This window comes from Coregonus clupeaformis, chromosome 13 (genome assembly GCF_020615455.1).
Source record: "Coregonus clupeaformis isolate EN_2021a chromosome 13, ASM2061545v1, whole genome shotgun sequence".
In the NCBI taxonomy this organism is placed as follows: domain Eukaryota; kingdom Metazoa; phylum Chordata; class Actinopteri; order Salmoniformes; family Salmonidae; genus Coregonus; species Coregonus clupeaformis.
Window position 1 is genome coordinate 24,977,314 of NC_059204.1, and position 22,554 is coordinate 24,999,867.

The 22,554-nt window shown below is 45.5% G+C and overlaps 1 protein-coding gene across 3 annotated transcripts in view; it reads left to right on the forward strand.

Moving 5' to 3' along the window:
* Positions 1–22,554, forward strand: part of LOC121579798 (Down syndrome cell adhesion molecule homolog) — a 158,990-nt gene that overhangs the window by 68,478 nt on the left and 67,958 nt on the right. For all 3 annotated transcript variants that reach the window (XM_041894702.2, XM_041894700.2, XM_041894701.2), the window contains exons 4-6: positions 11,436–11,582; positions 12,284–12,562; positions 12,750–13,025. In XM_041894702.2, the coding sequence (XP_041750636.1) occupies positions 11,436–11,582; positions 12,284–12,562; positions 12,750–13,025 (702 nt within the window). The remainder of the gene's footprint in view (positions 1–11,435; positions 11,583–12,283; positions 12,563–12,749; positions 13,026–22,554) is intronic.

The following is a 22,554-nucleotide window of genomic DNA, read 5'->3' on the forward strand; positions in this document are numbered from 1 at the left end:
CAGACCCCTTTTTTTCCACATTTTGTTACGCTACAGCCTTATTCTAAAATTGATTAAATCGTTTTTTCCCTCATCAATTTACCCCATAATGACAAAGCAAAAACAGGTTTTTCGAATTTTCTGCTAATTTATAAATAATAAAACCCTGAAATATCACATTTACATAAGTATTCAGACCCTTTACTCAGTACTTTGTTGAAGCACCTTTGGCAGCGATTACAGCATCGAGTCTTCTTGGGTATGACGCTACAAGCTTGGCACACCTGTATTTAGGGAGTTTCTCCCATTCTTCTCTGCAGATCCTCTCAAGCTCTGTCAGGTTGGATGGAGAGCCTTGCTGCACAGCTATTTTCAGGTCTCTCCAGAGATGTTCAATCGGATTCAAGTCCGGGCTTTGGCTGGGCCACTCAAGGACATTCAGAGACTTGTCCCGAAGCCACTCCTGCGTTGTCTTGGCTGTGTGCTTAGGGTCTTGTCCTGTTGGAAGGTGAACCTTCACACCAGTCTGAGATCCTGAGCGCTCTGGAGCAGGTTTTCATCAAGGGTCTCTCTGGACTTTGCTCTGTTCATCTTTGCCTCGATCCTGACTAGTCTCCCAGTCCCTGCCGCTGAAAAACATCCCCACAGCATGATGCTGCCACCACCGTGCTTCACCGTAGGGATGGTGTCAGGTTTCCTTTAGACGTGATGATTGGCATTCAGGCCAAAGAGTTTCATCAGACCAGAGAATGTTGTTTCTCATGGTCTGAGAGTCTTTAGGTGCCTTTTGGCAAACTCTAAGCGGGCTGTCATGTGCCTTTTACTGAGGAGTGGCTTCCTTCTGGAAGCTTCTTCCATCTCCACAGAGGAACTCTAGAGCTCTGTCAGAGTGACCATCAGGTTCTTGGTCACCTCCCTGACAAATACCCTTCTCCCCCGATTGCTCCGTTTGGCCGGGCGGCCAGCTCTAGGAGGAGTCTAGGTGGTTCCAAACATCTTCCATTTAAGAATGATGGAGACCACTGTGTTCTTGGGGACCTTCAATGCTGCAGAAATGTTTTTGTACCCTTCCCCAGATCTGTGCCTCGACACAATCCTGCCTAGGAGCTCTACGGACAATTCCTTTGACCTCATGGCTTGGTTTTTGCTCTGACACGCACTGTCAACTGTGGAACCTTATATAGACAGGTGTGTGCCTTTCCAAATCATGTCCAATCAATTGCATTTACCACAGGTGGACTCCAATCAAGTTGTAGAAACATCTCAAGGATGATCAATGGAAACAGGATGCACTTGAGCTCAATTTCACATGAGTCTCATAGCAAAGGGTCTGAATACTTATGTAAATAAGGTATTTTTATTTGTATTTTTTAAACCTAAAAACCTGTTTTCACTTTGTCATTATGGGGTATTGTGTGTAGATTGCTGAGGATTTGTTTTATTTAATCCATTTTAGAATAAGGCTATAACGTAACAAAATGTGGAAAAAGTCAATGGATCTGAATACTTTCCGAAGGCACTGTATCTGTGTAAATCTGTATGTGTGTGTACTAACTTACTGTCCATGCATGTGTATGTGTTTCTATTGTGTGCTTAGTACAGTATGCAGACAATTGTTTGGTAGGAAGGTCCCGGGAGAGGGATAGCGTTGCCCTGACAACCCCAGCAGCTGTCAACAGCTTCCTGTAATGGTGACAAATGGTGGTTATTACAGGAGGGGTAATATGGTGGGATTCCCCTCTACTGTACTGTGCTGTACATTACTGCCTTATAGAGACAGATCAACTTCTGAGGCCTGCTAATTACAGTACAAGTCAGGGCCTCTTCTACTCTGATACTCACACATACAGTGCATTCAGAAAGTATTCAGATCACTTCACTTTTTCCACACATTTTGTTACGTTACAGCCTTATTCTAAAATTGATTAAATTGTCCCCCACCCCCCATCAATCTACACACAATACCCCATAATGACAAAGCAAAAACAGGTTTTTAGACAAAAAATATCATATTTACATAGGTATTCAGACCCTTTACTCAGTAAAGTACCTTTAGCAGCGATTACAGCCTTGAGTCTTCTTGGGTATGACGCTACAAGCTTGGCACACCTATATGAGCTAAGCTTGCAGGTAGCCCAATGGTTAAGAGTGTTGGGCCAGTAACCGTAAGCTGGTTCGAATCCCCGAGCCGACTAGGTGAAAAATCTGTCGATTTGCCCTTGAGCAAGGCAATTTCAAGTCTCATAGCAAAGGGTCTGAATACTTATGTAAATAAGGTATTTCTGTTTTTTATTTGTAATAAATTTGCACACATTTCTAAAAACCAATTTTCGCTTTGTCATTATGGGTTATTGTGTGTAGATTGATGAGGAAAATAATTAATTTAATCCATTTTAGAATAAGGCTGTAACGTAACAAAATGTGGAAAGAGTGAAGGGGTCTGAATACTTTCCGAATGCACTGTATACAGGACAGGACTTACTGTACACAGCAGACCTGGTTTGAAAATAATGATAGCATGTGGAATCTTGTGAGTCTTTCAGAAGTGGAGAGAACATGATAATTATGCAGTTCATGTCTTTTCAACAGCAGCTTCAAATCTCAGTGCAGCACACGCACGCATGCACACACACACACACACGTGCATGCACACGCGCACACACACAGAGGGAGTGGAGACAGAGAGAGCGTGTAGAGGATATATTAATTATAGATGCAGATAACTGCAGGAGGGCCAGCGTACTGCTGTTAACGTTAGATAGTGTGACATTGAGTGGCCAAGGTTACGGTGACAGTAATAACCCCCGTCTCAGGGCGTGAACCAAACTCCACTCCCAAACATGGCACAGCCTGGCAGAGACAGCCTGGCAGAGACAGCCTGGCAGAGACAGCCTGGCAGAGACAGCCTGGCAGAGACAGCCTGGCAGAGACAGCCTGGCAGAGACAGCCTGGCAGAGAGCACCAACTACATCTAGCAGGCTGGCTCTAGAGGGACTGGGCTTCTGCCCTCCTTGGAGGAGAATCAGAATGATGATGAAGCAAATTTCTATTTTTGTTGTTGAAACATAGCTGGGGTGTAGTTTTTATTTATGCGAGCGAGCTGATCAGCCACCACGGTTCAAAGTTCAAAAGTGATATTAAAAGACTTTATGGTCCTAAAAGACAGCTTGTATTGTGACATTATAACATTAACTCAGCAAAGGGATGAGAGAAATGTTTGAGAAAGAAGCATTTAAATGCCTGACGATGTCTCTCCTCCCATCTAGACAGAGACAGAGAGACAGAGACAGAGAGCGAGTCTGTGAGGTTAGAGTCTTCAGGCGCCTGATGGAATCTGTCAAACAGACACGGCTGACATTTTTTTGATAATTGCTCTGCCTGGCCATGATCTGTATTAGCATATGAAAGTTGTCTTCTACTCTTTTTTCTCTCTCTCTTGCACATTGGTGCATGCTAATTCGTAAGTAATTTCAGATGACAGAGAGTGGTTGTATCTCAGAGATGTTCTCTCTCTCTCTCTCTCTCTCTCTCTCTCTCTCTCTCTCCCCCCCGCTCTATCCTTGTGTCTGTATCAGTGTACAATCAGCAGGAGCCTCAGAGCTGAGCTGCGGGTCCTATGCGGCAGTTTTGTTTACAGGTATGGAGAAAGCCACCTTTTAGGCAGATGGCATTGGTCACGCAGCAAGCATAGGTCAGCCTGGAGAAAGAGCTCAACAATGTCATCACGTGTGTCCCAGGGAGAGATGATTTGTTATTTTTATTCATTTTTGTGTGTAAGATTGTTGAATTATTTTATCAGTGCAAAATTGCCAAAAACGTAATTTCCTAAATGGAAACCACATTAGAGGACATTTAACAATATAATGTACTAACATGGCTGCAATTCACTATTTTTATACTCCTTTACTATTCATGGATATGATTTTGTGAAGTTTCAGCAAAATCCTCCACTGTAGAGAATACAGAGTCTATGTGAAAGCTCTGCAGCTTGTATGGGGAATAATTGAATCTATTGTGGAAACTCACAGAAGGGGGACTTGTGTCCCTGACTATAGCCATGCCAAGCACCTGGCTAGAGGAAAGAGAGGGGAAGGGGATGGATGGGGCTTGGTGCCACCTGCGGTTGGTGATGCCATTGCCATACTCTCAGACACACACAGACACTTTCACTGACACCCATACACACACACACACACACACACACACACACACACACACACACACACACACACACACACACACACACACATACACACACACACACACACACACACACACACACACACAGCTCTGCGTTATCACAGAGGGCACTCTCTCCCTCTCTCAGACCTTATTTGTGTTAGTATGCAGTAGGCAGACTGGGGGAGCAGGGCATAGTAGAGCACTGTGGAATGTTATTATTGACCAAGCATCTGTGTAGCCCTGTGCTGCAGAGACACGTTCACACACACACACACACACACACACACACACACACACACACACACACACACACACACACACACACACACACACACACACACACACACACACACACACACACATGCACACACACACACACACACACACACACACCAACAGGGCTTTTTTTCTCAGACACACAGAGCTCCTTGACAGTGAACATGGTGGTAGACAGGGGGAGTGGGAAGAGAGAGAAGAAGAGAGAGTAGAAATAGAGAGAGAGAGAGAGAGAGAGGGATGAGGTGAGGGAGGGTCTTCTGCTTTAAGGCGTGGCCCCAGCTAGGATCCATCTCTCAGCAGAGCAGCGGCAGTGCAGTGCCCCAGTGCACTGTGGGATACTTATTGGAGGTCAGAGATGCCAAAGCCTGACCTGACTGTATTATTCATGAGGGAGGGAGGGAGCGAGAAAGGGAGGGACACAGACAGAGAGGAGTGGGGTATGAGGTATTGGGCAGATTCACGTCAGATGTATGGCCATATGTTTAGTCTCCTATGGTTACTGTAGTATGGGACAGTAGAACATTCAAAATGCTAAGTTATCACTAAAGAATTGTTTAAAAAATGTGATTAATTGGGCTTGAGAAAATAAATATGATCATGGATGGTCGTAGAGAGAAACCCCTAAGCATGCATCAGGAATCTGATTTCAGCCCTGCACTGAGTGGAGGAGAGGGATACAATAAACAACAATCTAGAGGCTCTGTGTGTGTGTAATTGTGTGTGTGTGTGTGTGTGTGTCACTGTCTCCCAGTGCTGGCTGTTTTAACAGGCTTTTGAAGCACGCACACGCACACACCCCTCGCCACACACACACACACACACACACACACACACACACACACACACACACACACACACACGCACTGTCTTGCTCACTCACAAAACACACACACACACACACACACACACACACACAGACACACACACACCTTGCTCCACACTCACATTAACCATGGATGACAGGCAGTCTGTTTTAATGAAAGTGCCTCTCATTCATAAACCCATAGAACAAAATCTTCTCAACTTTCGACACCTAGCAGCTTGCCAGGCAAGGTTCAGGGGAAAGGTAGAAGAGAAGAAGGGAGAGAAAGAAAGGCAGGAGAGACTGACTGCTTCCCCCTCTGATAACACACACACACACTCTCTCCTTTCCCCCTCATTTTACCAGTGGTTGATTGTCACACACAACTGCAGCTAGACCACAAGCTGAAAAGCCCTTCAGGATATCAAATCCATGCTCTAACTAGGTCAACGCTCGCTCCTCACAATACACTACTGCTGCTGCATCCTCCTCGCCTCCTTCTCTTTCTCTCCTTCTCTAGCTATCTCTGTTTCTCCTTCTCTATTTCACCTTTTCTCTGTGTGTATGTTTTTTCTCTTTCTTCATTTCAACTCTCCTCTTTCTATTAAGTGTAGAACAGCATCAATATTCTTTAATTAAACATCAAGGACATGAACAGAGGTTCATTTTACTGCTTTCTATGGATTATTGTAGCATTCTATACAAAGGCCCATCCCACTTGGCACAAACTGGTTGAATAAACGTTGTTTCAACATAATTTGTCAACGTATTGTGACCTGGAATCTACGTGGAAAATACATTAGATTTGAAAAAAGTAATAAACTGTTGTTTTGAGAGTGAAATGTCAACCATTGGATTATGTCATCATGGTAACCAAATTTCAACATAGACCAACCTTGAATTTGTACCTTTAAAACAAGGTCAGATCTTCAACGTTATATCCACTATCAGAAAAAACAACAACAATAGGCTGGGCAGCACCTCCTACTGGAGAATGTATATGTTTCTACATCTATCCCTTTGGTCTCCCATCCAGGATTTTAACCAAGCCCTGCTTAGCATAGATATTTGTCACTGACTACAACCAATGTGCTATCATGAGAATTATTGTTGAGAGATCTCCACTTAAAAATGAAATAGGTTCATTGTTGCTATTAAAGTCATTCCAAAGGGTAGGTTTAATAGAGCAAATTAATTTTGACCAACTACTTTATCATTCATATATCATCAATTATGCTATTTAGGCCTATATAGCATTTGCAAAATCATCAACAGCTATTGTTTCAATTCAACCCAGGATTCAATAAAAAAATAGACAATACATATAGGCCTGGGGTTTCAAGCTCTGGTTGATTTCAAATGTAATGATATTTAGTGCTATTGAATTGTGTTTGGTTGTCAACGCAACCAAATATCAACATTTGAAGGAGCTGTATCTTCTGCTTGGATAGTTTCATGTGTGCCACTGATTTATTTTGGGTTTAATTCCAGTTTGTCTACAAATAAAACATGTAAATGTTGGATTTATGTCTCCATCTCAATCAAAAATCGAAGTTAAAGAATAGGACAAAATCAAATCAAACATTATCTAAAGTGCATTTAAAGTTTGATTTGATTTAGTTCTATTCTATAACATAGATTTTGGGTTGAGATGGATACGTGAATCCAACATATCAATTATTAATTTGTAGACAAACTGGAATTGAAGCCAGACTAAGTCAGTGGCACAGATATATGGCTCTGGAACAATCCAAGCAGATGATAAATCTCCTTAAAATATTGATATTTGGTTGCGTTGACAACCAAACACAATTCAATTTCACTTTTAAAATACAATAAATAGCCTATTAACTTGTCGAAAAATTTACAAATTATATGTTGGACTCATGTCTCCAACTCAGTTAAAGAATGGGATTAAGACAGTGGCTCAGATGGAACTATTCAAGCAGTAGATACATCTCCTTTAAATGTTGGTATTTGGTTACGCTGTCAACCAAACACAAACTTTTGTAATGCAGTAAATAGTCTAAAGTTAAGGCTATTTGACAAACTAATGTAACATTCAACCTTAAAGTGAGTAACACATCCACGGCCACATTTTGAAGTTACTGTAACTATTAATGTCATCTTATGTAATCATAGAAAGTGTGCATGTTTAAGATAGCATGCATAGGTCATCGCAGGTCTGTGGAGATCTTCACAATTGCTGTAATAATCTGTGCAGAATCTCAAACGGCATTGATCACTTGCACCATGTACTTTCAATGTAATCTCAACTGCAATCCACGCCCTCGGCCACAAATTGGGGAAAATAAACATTGTTTTCAATTTACCCTTATTGTAAAAGAGCCAAATTTGTCGTCGATTTTTAGTTATACAGAAATAACAAAACATGCCAAAAAGCTGCTGTGTTGTTCAATGTACATGTAAACATGTCAAGAATCCCAACCTACGCTTCACAATGCTCCCACGTAGGTAAATAGAGTCTGTGAGAAGAGCCCTGTGGCTTCAGGCTATTCGGTGTGGGAGAGTGGGAAATGTGGGGACCCAGTGTCCAAGTAGGCTACACGTAGCTATGTGTGTGGAAAACATTTAATCACAGGTAAGACATTTAACTTGTTTATTATAGTCCATTTGTGACTAAATGTACTACTTGTAGCCAAAGATTTTTTTTTACTAACCCAAGATAGACCAGAGCCTGTTGTTTCCAATGGGAGCAAATTAATCGTAGTGGGCAGAACAAGCAAGGAGGTGGGCAGAGCCAAGCATGAGCTAGTGAGATCCTATTGGTACGTTCTAGGATTTATTTGCATATTCCCATTACGGAACGTCTACTCTGTGAAGTGCGCGTGTGCAATAACTCAATTCGCCCTTACACTCCTTCTAAACAACGTGATTTTAAAGACTTTCATAAAGGGTAAAGTCTACAAAACGCAGTACACTCTGTTTGTTACAGATTCTAGTTTTGGAAACAGAAAACTGTATGGAGATCAAATATTTCATCAATGACAAAATTAGCAGAATGTCGTCCAAAATCCAGTGGCTCAGATGGAACTATCCAAGCAGTAGATACATCTCCTTTAAATGTTGATATTTGGTTGAGTTGTCTTATTTATTGTATTACTTGTTGTATTACTTATATAATAATACTTGTAATACGGTAAATAGACTAAAGTTAAGGCTATCTTACAACATTCAACCTTAAAATGAGTAACACAACCATGGCTACATTGAGGTTACTGTAACTATAAATGTCTTCTTCTGTAATCATAGAAAGCATGCATGTTCATAGGTCGTCACAGGTCTGTGGAGATCTTCACAATTGCTGTAATAATTTGAACGGCATTGATCACTTGCATCATGTACTTTTAATGTAATCTCAATGGCAATCCACGTGATTTGGTTCTGCTATTAGATAAAGCACAGTGATAACACATTAATTTGGTGTATAAATAAACAACATTTGACATTGTATTCCTGAACTTTGCTGTGCTTTGAAATAGTTGAAAGCGCAGTGATAGACATTTGGGTGACAACTAAACCAATAATCAGAAATTGTTTTTCCATTGGAATTTTGTTGTCCTTTTAAATGGTTGAAAGAATAGTGAAAATACATTAGAAATGTATATAACTTTTGGCTGTCTTTTTGACTGGGTGAATATAGGTTGTAATAAAGAATGTGCATTTTTGCCAGCTCAAGACGATTCGATGCGTATCTACAGTAGATACATGGGCTCCGATACGATACAGGAATGATACGTTTTAGTTTGAAACGATTCGGTGCGACTCGGTTTGATTAGAGGAATGAATCGATGCGATTCGGTTCGATGTGATGTGTGTGTGTGTGTAAACATTAGGGACACCTGCTCTTTCCATGACATAGACTGACCAGGTGAAAGCTATGATCTCTTATTGGTGTCACCTGTTAAATCCACTTCAATCAGTGTAGATTAAGGGAGGAGACAGGTTAAATAAGGATTTTTAAGCCTTGAGACGATTGAGACATGTTGTGCATGTATGCTGTTCAGAGGGTGAATGGGCAAGACAAAATATTGAAGTGCCTTTGAACGGGGTATGGTAGTAGGTGCCAGGTTTGAGTGTGTCTAGAACTGCAATGCTGCTGGGTTTTTCACGCTCAACCGTTTCCCATGTGTATTAAGAATGGTCCACCACCCAGCCAATTTGACACCACTGTGGGAAGCATTGGAGTCAATGCTGTGGAACGCTTTCGACACCTTGTATAGTCCATGCCCCGACGAATTTAGGCTGTTCTGAGGGCAAAAGGGGGTGCAACCTAATATTAGGAAGATACTGTTTGATTTTTCTTTTGAAATCGCCATCACCCACTAATTAATTAAACATTTTTGCAGATTAAAAGTGTTAGAGCTAGTAATGTTTGAATATTTATCTTTAACAATTAGCAATGACATAGCCAATGAATATATCGCACAACTTTGGATTTCACTCTAGTCTCATAATGTAATGGTTTTAGACCATTTGGAAGGTTTGACTGACTTGGAGTGAGCTTCTCTTCTTCTCCTTCTTTGACCATGCAGTGCAGGTAGCAAAAGAGATTGCTGTCCTCGTTAAGAAATGATCAACTTTACCCTGTATATCTAAAAATGACCATACTGATTGCTTCACAAAAAACTTCCAAAACTATTGCTGATTGTGAACCTGAACAATCAAAATAAAATCTAATGTAAGCCCCGATCAGCATGTAGCCTACTTATAGCCAGATGAGAGCTGTCTCCAGCATTTTTTCAACAGCGCATTTGATAAATTGAACCTAACAAATTATATTGGTTGTCACTCAACTAATAAAGCCTAATACTTCGCAAGCCATTTAATAAATATTTTAATGCTGAAGGTGACACGAACATGTGCCACATCAGGAATAGGCCTACCTCTCATTGGTCATCGTGCAAAGCTGCGCTCAGCGCACAGTTAGGCAGCTGATATTGCCTGGGGTTGTTCAGCATGCAAAATGACTTGTAGGTCAACGACTGTCAACATAATGATATGCTTAGTTCGACACTGAAGGAGAGGATGCAGTTGCCACCAAAGATTAGGTATTTTCGGAAGATAGAAAGAAAGTAATATGAACAAAATATTTTTGTGAACCAGCGATTCATAATGTTTGAATTGATTTTCTGACCGATGCATGCTACATTTGGATCGTTTTGGGGTCCCGTTGACCCATGCACTCGTATCTTAAACATTTGAACCAGGGACCGAAGCTTATCGGTGAATCAATCCCTAGTCTCATTGGTCAACGTCTCAACAAAATATTACCCAATTATCCACGTTGAAATGAAGTGGCGTGACCAGTGGGAAACAATACAGTATGTCTCAATACTAATTTTTCCCTTTCTATATTAAAAAGAAAATTCGGTCAAAATATGGTGAAAATAGTGTAGATTGAAGCAGTGCTGTAATGGGTTTTGTGTTTTTGAGACAATATTCTATAAGAGGTGTCGGTCACTGTACCGGTTCTCATAGCTTCAATACTGACTGGCATAGGCTAGATGGGAAGGAAATGGGAGGTACTGTACACATGCCATCCCCAACCCCATCCCAAACAGCATCCTCTATCATCTGTGACTGAGGAATATCCTCCCAGCCTGCTATGACAGTTCCGGCAGGCATCAGGCATTAGTCCTCCCCCCATTCCCAGCTTTCCCACGAATTAGCATGATATTAGCACAACCGACCTGAGCTGCGCCGCGGTGCCATATCAAAGCTCTGTGTGATCTCTATCCCTGGGTCCCTCTGCTTTAGTCTGAGAAAGAGAGAGAGAGAGCTACATGATAAAGAGGTGTGTGGACTGCCACAACACACAGCCTTGTCATATTATCTCTTAGATGTGTTCAGCTAAATGGGCTAGAGCAGATGTTCAGTGTTTGTAGTCTCATGGCCAGGCACTTCACAAAAGAGAACTTTGCAAATATTTACAAAGCCACTTTGATTAATATATATATTACATTTTTATAACAACTCTTAGTAGGTTTTTTTTTAGTGTTTTTATTTGTTTAATCATATAGAGTCGGTTTCCTGGACAGGAAACTGGCCCATAATGTCTACACATGGTGGTGTTGATTTTAAATTCAAAAGCAAAGCTACAGATGGTTGTACAGTATGTTGCTGTATGTACAGTATGTCTAATGATGTGATGTGTGTTTTTGTCTTGCAGCACCTCGGTTCCTCATCACCTCCACAGGAGCCCTTTACATCCTGGACGTGCAGAATGAGGATGGATTGTATAATTACAGGTGTATGACACGCCACCGCTACACGGGAGAGACCAGGCAGAGCAACAGCGCACGTCTCTTTGTGTCAGGTAAGCAAAGGGACAGTACAGCTTGGATGCCAGTCTGTTGTGCAAGTCTGGGTGCCAATGTTTGCATGGAATACACTCTGAATATGGCTAGGTTTGACTATTGTTTCACTTCACTCCTTCAATCTGGACCAGCTCCAAGCTAGTCAATGGAGTATGGCTAACAATGCAAAATATATATATATATATATCTTTTTGTGTGTGTATTTTACCCCCTTTTTCTCTCCAATTTCGATCTTGTCTCATCGCTGCAACTCCCCAACGGGCTCTGGAGGTGAAGGTCGAGTCATGTGTCCTCTGAAACATGACCCGCCAAACCGCGCTTAACATCCGCCCACTTAACCCGGAAGCTAGCCAATGTGTCAGAGGAAACACCATTCACCTGACGACCGAGGTCAGCCTGCAGGCGCCCGGCCCACCACAAGGAGTCATTAGAGCGCGATGAGCCAACTAAAGCCCCCCCAGCCAAACCCTCCCCTAACCCGGACGACGCTGGGCCAATTGTGCGCTTCCCTATGGGACTCCCGATCACAGCCGGTTGTGATACAGCCCGGGATCGAACCCGGGTCTGTAATGACACCTCTAGCACTGCGATGCAGTGCCTTAGACCGCTGCGCCACTCAGGAGGCACAATGCATGCTTTTGACCATGCTATGCATTAAATATTGAATCCATCTCACCTTTGGCCATTGCTCCTCCCTCAGACCCCACCAACTCTGCGCCGACCATCCTGGATGGCTTTGAGCGTCGCGAGGTGATGACATCACACCGGGTAGAGCTGCCATGCAAAGCGTCTGGTCACCCGGCCCCCAAATACCGCTGGCTGAAGGACAACCGACCGCTGGAGCCGGACAGCCGCTTCAGGCAGAGTGTGACGGGGCTGCTGATCGAGAGAGCCCAGTCCAGCGACACGGGAAACTACGTGTGTGAGGTCTGGAACAGCTATGGCAATGCAGAGGTGGTGGGGAGGCTGCAGGTCAAAGGTCAGTAATAGACTGTGTGCAGCATGTGGTGCTAAATGTACAGTATGTTTGTTGTTAATGTGTATGTTTGTCTTTGGAGTTTAAAATCCATTTCAGAGTTGATATGTATTTAGCTGACATACAGTATGTCACATTGACATATGTGTAATGTAAGAGAATCTAAGCCTTTCCCCTCTCCCTTTTCCAGAGCCCCTGAAGGCGGTGGTCAGCCCGAAGAAGGTGAAAGGCAGCGTGGGTAGCCAGGTGTCTCTGTCGTGCAGCGTGAGTGGCTCGGAGGAGTACGAGCTGTCCTGGTACCGGAATGGAGAGATCATCTACCCTGGGAACAGTGTCCGCATGACTGGCAACAACCGGGAGAACCTGGTCATGGCTGGGATGGCTAAGAGTGATGGAGGAGCCTACCAGTGCTTCGCCAGGAATGGCAAGATGTCCACCCAGGACTTTGTCCAGGTCATCCTGGAAGGTCAGTACAATCAGTGGATGTCTGTTTGGTCAGGGATTATTTGATTTCATAGGAGTGATGTTACTGTGAATAACAGTAGGGAACGGCTCTGAATGTGGGTTTTTGTGTTTGGGTATTTGGGTGTTTTTAGTGTATATGTGCGTGTGAGCGTTGTGTGACCATGCATGGTGTGTCCATACATGTGAGTGTGTGCTTGCCTGCATGTTTCTGTGTGTGTTTGTGTGACTATGCAGAATGGGGGAACATCAACCATTGATCAGGTGTGTGTGTGTGTGTGTGTGTGTATGTGTGTTCGTGCTAATGAGGGCTGCAGTAAAGCCCTGCCACAGCCCATGTTATTAGATTATCTGAACGAGCCTCACATTGCTCGCATCGCCTGAGCACCGTTGCTGCGGCAACTGTCTCCCATTGCCATGGACCAGTATAAAGACAGTATTGATAATCTATAATGATGATGATGAGGAGGAGGAACAATTTCAAAACCTCTCTCCACTCAGTTCTCTCACTGGCTTACGAGTGAAATCCATACAGTATATGCAAATATTCAGTATTAGCCTGAATGGACACTGTATGTGCTCATGATGATCCCCATACAGACATTTCAATATGTTTAACTTGACGTAAAATGTATTTCAAATACATGTACATACATGGACATTTGCATCTTTGCTCAAGTGCATGTAATGCCTGACAAATCCAGAAATACATAGCTATGACATCTAGAGCTCTATTTTAATAAACCTAACACAATGGTAAATCTAAGCACAGGCGGTAACACAATAGGTTCAAAAATATTTTTGCCATTTTCACTATCACAATTATCGGTGCACTTACTGGCGTTGGTGCGAAAGGGCTGGGTTTTGATGAATAAACAAGTTGTGGGTGTGTCGAGGCTTGGCCCCTCACTGGCCAATCAGAACGTGCTCCATGGCGAAATACGTTAACTTGAACCCATTTGCAGTCCACATTGTTCTAAGTAATTGCATGGCTTCAATAGCATTCGTACTGATGTAGGGACTAGGCCTACTGTAAATTGCATTATGGCTCAGCATGGACATGCCAAACATTTTCAATAAGCAAGATTAAATTCATCATTGATAAGGCCTAAAAAGGGAACAAATAATTCTAATCAAATTCTAAACAAAACAGCAACTTTGTCACGATGTTAGAAATGGTGTGGTGTGGAATCAGGCGCAGAAGCAGATGGACAGTCCAACAAGACTTTACTGGAGAGTGCAAAATAAATCCAAAACAGCCAGAGGCCAAAAGACGCACACAGGCGTCAAAACACGAGCGCACAACACAGGGCGCAAAACTCTCCTCAACCGAGGAGGAAGCTAAATAGCAATGGCGTACCGAAACACGGGTAACGCACAAACACCTGACACAAAACAATTACACACAACACTACACTAACAACAAGGAAACTAAATAGGGTGCTTAATGAGACATAACACAAGACAGGTGTGGCTAACAGACAAAACTAATCAAACAGGAAACATGGAGCGGTGGCAGCTAGTACTCCGGAGACGACGACCGGCGAAACCTGCCCGAACAAGGAGGAGGAGCTGCCTCGGCCGAAACCGTGACAGTACCCCCCCCTTGACGCACGGCTCCAGCCGCGCGCCGCCTCCGGCCTCGGGGACGCCCAGGAGGACGCGGAGCAGGGCGCGTAGGATGACCACGATGGAATTCGGTCATCAGGGACGGATCCAGAATGTCCCTCCTCGGCACCCAGCACCGCTCCTCCGGACCGTACCCATCCCACTCCACGAGATATTGGAGACCCCCCATCCGGCGTCTCGAATCCAGGATGGTCCGAACAGTGTACGCCGGAGCCCCCTCGATCTCCAACGGGGGCGGAGGAGTCTCCTCAATCTCGAAGTCCTGGAGTGGACCAGCTACCACCGGCCTGAGGAGAGACACATGGAATGAGGGGTTAATATTCTTGTAATCAATAGGTAGTTCTAACCTGTAACACACCTCATTCAATCTCCTCAGGACTTTAAAAGGCCCCACAAACCGCCGACCCAGCTTCCGGCAGGGCAGGCGGAGGGGTAGGTTTCTGGTTGAGAGCCAGACTCGATCTCCAGGTGCGTACACTGGCCCCTCACTGCGGTGTAGGGTCGGCGCTCGTCTTTTGTCGACGTATGGCACGCTGCAGATGGACGTGAGCAGCGTTCCACGTCTCCTCCGAGCGCCGTACCCACTCATCCACAGCGGGGGCCTCGATCTGGCTCTCATGCCACGGTGCCAGAACCGGCTGGTATCCTAATACACACTGAAAAGGGGTTAGTCTAGTGGAGGAGTGGCGGAGAGAGTTCTGTGCCATCTCGGCCCAGGGCACATATCTCGCCCACTCCTCCGGCCGGCCCTGACAATATGACCTCAGAAACCTACCCACATCCTGGTTGACTCTTTCGACCTGCCCATTGCTTTCCGGGTGGTAACCCGAGGTAAGGCTCACCGAGACCCCCAAACGTTCCATAAATGCTCTCCAGACTCTGGAGGTAAACTGGGGGCCTCGATCGGACACTATATCCTCGGGTACCCCGTAATGCCGGAAGACGTGAGTAAATAGAGCCTCAGCGGTCTGTAGGGCAGTAGGAAGACCCGGCATGGGAAGGAGACGACAGGCCTTAGAGAACCGATCCACAACGACCAGGATGGTGGTATTCCCCTGTGAGGAGGGAAGATCGGTAACAAAATCCACCGATAGGTGAGACCAGGGTCGTCGTGGAACGGGCAGGGGCTGTAATTTACCCCTGGGCAAGTGTCTGGGTGCCTTACACTGGGCACACACTGAGCAGGAGGAGACATAAACCCTCACATCTCTGGCTAACGTTGGCCACCAGTACTTCGTACTAAGGCAGTGCACTGTCCGCCCAATACCCGGATGTCCAGAGGAGGGAGACGTGTGAGCCCAATAAATCAACCGATCCCGGACCTCGAGCGGGACGTACATCCGACCCACCGGACACTGTGGAGGACTAGGGTCGGTGCACGAACGCCCGCTCGATCTCCGCATCGACCTCCCACACCACCGGTGCCACCAGACAAGACTCCGGTAGTATGGGAATGGACTCCACGCACCTCTCCTCCGCGTCATACCGGCGGGACAGAGCATCTGCCTTCCCGTTCTGGGACCCAGGGATGTAAGTGATCTTAAACACAAACCGGGCGAGAAACATAGTCCATCGAGCCTGGCGAGGATTCAGTTTCCTAGCCGCCCGAATGTATTCCAGGTTACGGTGATCGGTCAGAATGAGGAAAGGGTGCTGAGCCCCCTCAAGCCAATGCCTCCACACCTTTAGGGCCTGTACTACGGCTAACAGCTCCCTGTCCCCTACGTCATAATTCCGCTCCGCCGGACTGAGCTTCTTAGAATAAAAAGCACAGGGGCGGAGCTTAGGTGGTGTACCCGAGCGTTGAGATAGAACGGCCCCGATACCGGCCTCAGACGCGTCCACCTCAACTTGGAAAGGTAAAGTGGGATCCGGGTGCGCCAACACCGGAGCCGAGGTAAACAGGTCCTTCAGTCTCCCAAAAGCCCTGTCCGCCTCAGCCGACCACTGCAAGCGCACCGGACCCCCCTTCAGAAGAGACGTAATGGGAGCTCCCACCTGTCCAAAACCCCGGATAAACCTCAGGTAGTAATTCGCAAAACCCAAAAACCGCTGCACCTCTTTAACCGTCGTTGGGGTTTGCCAATTACGCACGGCGGACACTCGGTCCACCTCCATTCTCACCCCTGACGCAGACAACTGGTAACCCAAAAAGGAAACTGACTCCTGAAAGAACAGACATTTCTCAGCCTTGACATACAGGTCATGCTCCAACAGTCTCCTCAATACCCTGCGCACCAGGGCTACATGCTCGGCCCAGTAGGACTGTACACAAGAATATCATCGATGTACACCACCACTCCCTGCGCCTGCATGTCCCGGAAAATTTCATCTACAAACGATTGGAAGACTGATGGAGCATTCATTAACCCATATGGCATGACGAGATACTCGTAATGGCCGGAGGTAGTACTAAATGCTGTCTTCCACTCATCGCCCTCCCTAATGCGCACCAAATTATATGCGCTCCTGAGGTCCAATTTTGTGAAGAACCGTGCCCCGTGTAATGACTCCGTCATAGTCCCAATCAGCGGAAGTGGATAACTATATTTAACAGTCACCTGATTGAGACCGCGGTAGTCAATACACGGACGCAGACCTCCATCCTTCTTCTTCACAAAAAAGAAGCTCGAGGACGCGGGAGAAGTAGAGGGCCGTATGTATCCCTGTCTCAGAGACTCGGCAATGTAAGTTTCCATTGCCCTTTTCTCCTCCTGTGACAAAGGATACACGTGGCTCCGCGGAAGCGCGGCTCCTGTCTGGAGGTCTATCGCACAATCCCCCTGTCTATGAGGTGGCAATCGTGCCGCTCGGGTCTTACTAAACACGAGTGCCAAATCCTCATACTCAGGAGGAATGTGCAGTGCTGGCATCTGGTTCGGACTTTCCACCGAGGTCGCCCCTACGGAAACACCCAGACATAACCCCTCACACTGAGCAGACCACTCTTTAAGAGCCTTCTCTCGCCACGAAATAGTAGGATCATGGGTAGTCAACCAGGGAAGCCCCAGTACCACCGGATACGCAGGAGAGTCAATCAGATAGAGTTGAATCGTCTCCTCATGACCCCCCTGCGTCATCATCCTAAGTGGCGCTGTGAGCTCCCCAATCCACCCAGATCCTAACGGACGACTATCTAAAGCATGTACGGGGAAAGGCTTATCGACTGGAAGGAGGGGAATCCCTAACTTAACACAGAATTTACGATCTATAAAATTCCCAGCTGCGCCTGAATCGACTAGCGCCTTATGCTGGGAACGAGGTGCAACCTGTGGAAAACAAACAGGTAATGTAAAGTGGACGACAGAAAGCTCTGGGTAAGTAGGGCGCCTACTCACCTGGGAGGACTCCCCACTGTATGGCCTGCCATCTCCCTCCTCAGAGGACCCTCCCCAGCACCTAGCCGCGGTGTGCCCTCCGCGGCCACACTTGGTGCAGGAGACTGCCCCCCTCGGGTTCCTACCTCTTCTCCCTCTAGCACCAGCCCCTCCAAGCTCCATCGGACTCTGCTCGGAGGCGCTGGAGGGTGGAATGGGAGGCCCCCATCTGGGACGTCCGCGGGTCGTGAGTAGGTTGTCCAGACGAATAGCCATGTCCACAAGCTGGTCGAACGTTAATGTAGCGTCCCTACAAGCTAACTCCCTGCGGACGTCCTCCCTAAGGCTACACCTAAAGTGGTCTATGAGGGCCTTCTCATTCCACCCCGCATCAGCCGCTAGAGTCCGGAACTCCAGCGCAAATTCTTGAACGCTCCTCATCCCCTGTCGGAGGTGGAATAGACGTTCCCCCGCCGCTCTTCCCTCTGGTGGATGGTCAAAGACCGCACGGAAGCGGCGGGAGAACTCCGCATAGGTGACTGTGGCGGAGTCTATTCCCCTCCATTCGGCGTTGGCCCACTCCAACGCCTTGCCCGGTGAGACAGGAGATGAGGGCGGAAACGCTCTCGTATCCCGAGGGCGCCGGGTGTATGGTGGCCAGGTAGAGCTCCACTTGCAAAAGGAACCCCTGACACCCGGCAGCGGAGCCGTCGTACGCCCTCGGGAGCGAGAGCCGAATTCCACTGGGTTCCGGTAGAGGGGTGGGCTGGTTGTCTGGTGGTGAAGGAGCGACAGGTGGGGCTGTGGGAACACCGCTGATCTCCCATCGCTGAAGTGTGTCCATGACGCCCTCCAAAGCGTGCCCGATCCGATTTATGCGATGCTCTTGTCCCAGGAGACGTTCCTCCACGCTGTCGACGTGTGCTCCTGCTGATTCCATAGTGGTGTGTAATTCTGTCACGATGTTAGAAATGGTGTGGTGTGGAATCAGGCGCAGAAGCAGATGGACAGTCCAACAAGACTTTACTGGAGAGTGCAAAATAAATCCAAAACAGCCAGAGGCCAAAAGACGCACACAGGCGTCAAAACACGAGCGCACAACACAGGGCGCAAAACTCTCCTCAACCGAGGAGGAAGCTAAATAGCAATGGCGTACCGAAACACGGGTAACGCACAAACACCTGACACAAAACAATTACACACAACACTACACTAACAACAAGGAAACTAAATAGGGTGCTTAATGAGACATAACACAAGACAGGTGTGGCTAACAGACAAAACTAATCAAACAGGAAACATGGAGCGGTGGCAGCTAGTACTCTGGAGACGACGACCGGCGAAACCTGCCCGAACAAGGAGGAGGAGCTGCCTCGGCCGAAACCGTGACAAACTTGTTTTAAATAGGCACACTTACAGGCACCATCATTTCTCCCTGTGGCCATATAATATTAAAACAGCGTAGACTATGGATGGTTTTACGGCACATCCACATTTTTCACAGTGGCTGGACAAAGATCCAATATACAGTGTATTCGGAAAGTATTCCGACCCCTTGACTTTTGACAAGTTTTTTTTACGTTACAGCCTTATTCTAAAATTGATTAAATTATGTTTTCCCTCATCAATCTACATACAATACCCAATAATGACAAAGCGAAAACAGGTTGTAAGAATTTTTTGCACATTTATTAAAAAGAAAAAACAGAAATACCTTATTTACATAAGTACTTTGCTATGAGACTCGAAATTGAGCTCAGGTGCATCCTGTTCCCATTGATCACCCTTGAGATGTTTCAACAACTTGATTGGAAAGGCACACACCCGTCTATATAAGGTCCAACAGTTGACAGTGCATGTCAGAGCAAAAAACAAGCCATGAGGTCAAAGGAATTGTCCGTAGAGCTCCGAGACAGGATTGTGTCAAGGCACAGATCTGGGGAAGGGTACCAAAACATTTCTGCAGCATTGAAGGCCCCCAAGAACACAGTTGCCTCCATCATTCTTAAATGGAAGAAGTTTGGAACCACCAAGACTCTTCCTGGAGCTGGCCTCCCGGTCAAACTGAGCAATCAGGGGAGAAGGGCATTGGTCAGGGCATTGGTCAGGGAGGTGACCAAGAACCCGATGGTCACTCTGACCAAGCTCCAGAGTTCCTCTGTGGAGATGGGAGAACATTCCAGAAGGACAACCATCTCTGCAGCACTCTACCAATCAGGCCTTTATGGTAGAGTGGCCAGACAGAAGCCACTCCTCAGTAAAAAGAACATGACAGCCCGCTTGGAGTTTGTACAATTTGTATTGCGCAAAGTACAGAGAGATCCTTGATGAAAACTTGCTCCAGAGTGCTCAGGACCTCAGACTGGTGCCAAGGTTTACCTTCCAATAGGACAAGGACCCTAAGCACACAGCCAAGACAACACAGGAGTGGCTTCAGGACAAGTCTCTGAATATCCTTGAGTGGCCTAGCCAGAGCCCATTTTAGAATAAGTCTGTAACATAAAAAAATATGGAAAAAGTCAACGGATCTGAATACTTTCCGAATACACTAAATAGAAAGGGAGAATGTCCTCTCACCGTTATACTGCTCCCAAATAGGCCTATGTTTTATGAACATAATCGGAACAATTTACAAATCAGATGCATTCACACGTCTCCAGAAGTTGCATTGCATGCGTGCCATGGACATTGTAACCATAAAGCCAGGAAGGTGAATCATTCTAATAAGATTTGTTGTTATAAAATTAAACGAAAAACAAGCAATCTGTTTTTTTTTTTTTACAACAACAATAAATAAATGTAAAATGTAATGATATCATAAAATCGGTAGGATAAAAAGACACGCATTGCTGTTCAACCAGGCTCGTTATAGTAGGCCTAAGGGAGGGCTTGGATTTTTAACATATGAAATGGGGAAAAAAAGCAATTGTTACAGATATCTTCTAAATAGGTTCACCGGTATTCACCGAGGTTCTCATCTCTTGTTTCATGATGACCATGGAGGGGGTTTTACGTACGTCCAAAACCGGACATGTATGCCTAAAATAATGTCTGCCTGCCTACCAGTGGCGGCTCCTGAAAAAATTCTCAGGAGGGGCAATTTTTCTGATGATTTAGGTGACCTACACACATTTTAAAAAAGATATGTCCAGCAACAACATGAAGACAGGGGCAGCATATAAGTCAATACCAGAAGCATTTATTGACTGATCTCAAAAGTGTTGGCTTCCCAGGGTTGGTGGAGCCCTCAGTTTCATATTTGCCTCGCAAAGCTAACTCAAACACTCCGCAAAACTTTACACACTGGATTAGCCGGCTGAGGATGTGGCGGTTCTTGCTAATGTCGTAGTAAATATATTTGTTATAGAGAATATGGAATATGATATGTTGAGTAAAATGTTGTGCTAAGATCTATTTAGGTCAGGAGCTGGTTATAAGTTCTGTTCCTATCCAATAACAATGGACAAAAGGGTCCTATCTTGTCCGCCTTGTCAGCCGGTGGCCAAGGACAACACCCACGCCATAGGCCTCTCAGTTCTTCCAACTCACGAGTTCTTGCTCTGAGGACACACACAAAACACACACACACACACATCATCACTGTTAAACACACACAAACACACACACACACATAATTAATAAATAATAATAATTGGTCATTTAGCAGACGCTCTTATCCAGAGCGACTTACAGGAGCAATTAGGGTTAAGTGCCTTGCTCAAGGGCACATCGACAGATTTTTCACCTAGTGGGCTCGGGATTAGAACCAGCGACCTTTCGGGTACTGGCACAACGCTCTTAACCACTAAGCTACCTGCCGCCATATCATCACTGTTAAACACACACACACACACACAAAAATCCCTCTCTTAGGCTGAACATTTGAAGACAGAGAACCCGACTCAGAGCCAATGAGAGCCCAATGAGAACCCGACTCAGAGCCCAACCCTTTGTGTATGGGTGGTCCCGGGATCGAACCCACTACCTTGGCGTTACAAGCACCATGCTCTACCAGCTGAGCTACAGAAAGTGGATACTCATGGATGCGCATCGCAATTGTAAAATGTCAACACAATTGGAGACACCACGTCATTTTTGGAGACATGTTATTGACAGTAAACTATTGTAGATGCGACTGCTAACTAAATAAAACATTTTAGCTGGCTAGCTAATCATCTTAGCTAAATGTGGGGCAAACAATTCAGTTATTTACCGTTAATTTGAGGGATTGGGGTGAAAGAAATCGAGTTACATAGTGATACTTTACGATATACTGTATTGACAATATCGCAATATTTTAGCGCTAGTTGGCTGTACCTGCACCAAAACACCATTATTGTTCCTTCATAGCTTGTTCTCAATCTTTTCACATTTGTTTTCAGCACTTTTATTTCCATGACTGATCAAAACTTCGTTCTCATGGCTTTCTGATCCCTCTGCAACAGACATATGGTGCGCAATAAAATCGCAGTATCGAATCGCATACGTATAGAATCATGAGACTCGCAATGTTGATGCATATATCTTATCGTGAGGTTCCTGGCAATTTCAGCCCAAGTTCATTTGCCACAACAAATCTCTTCGCTA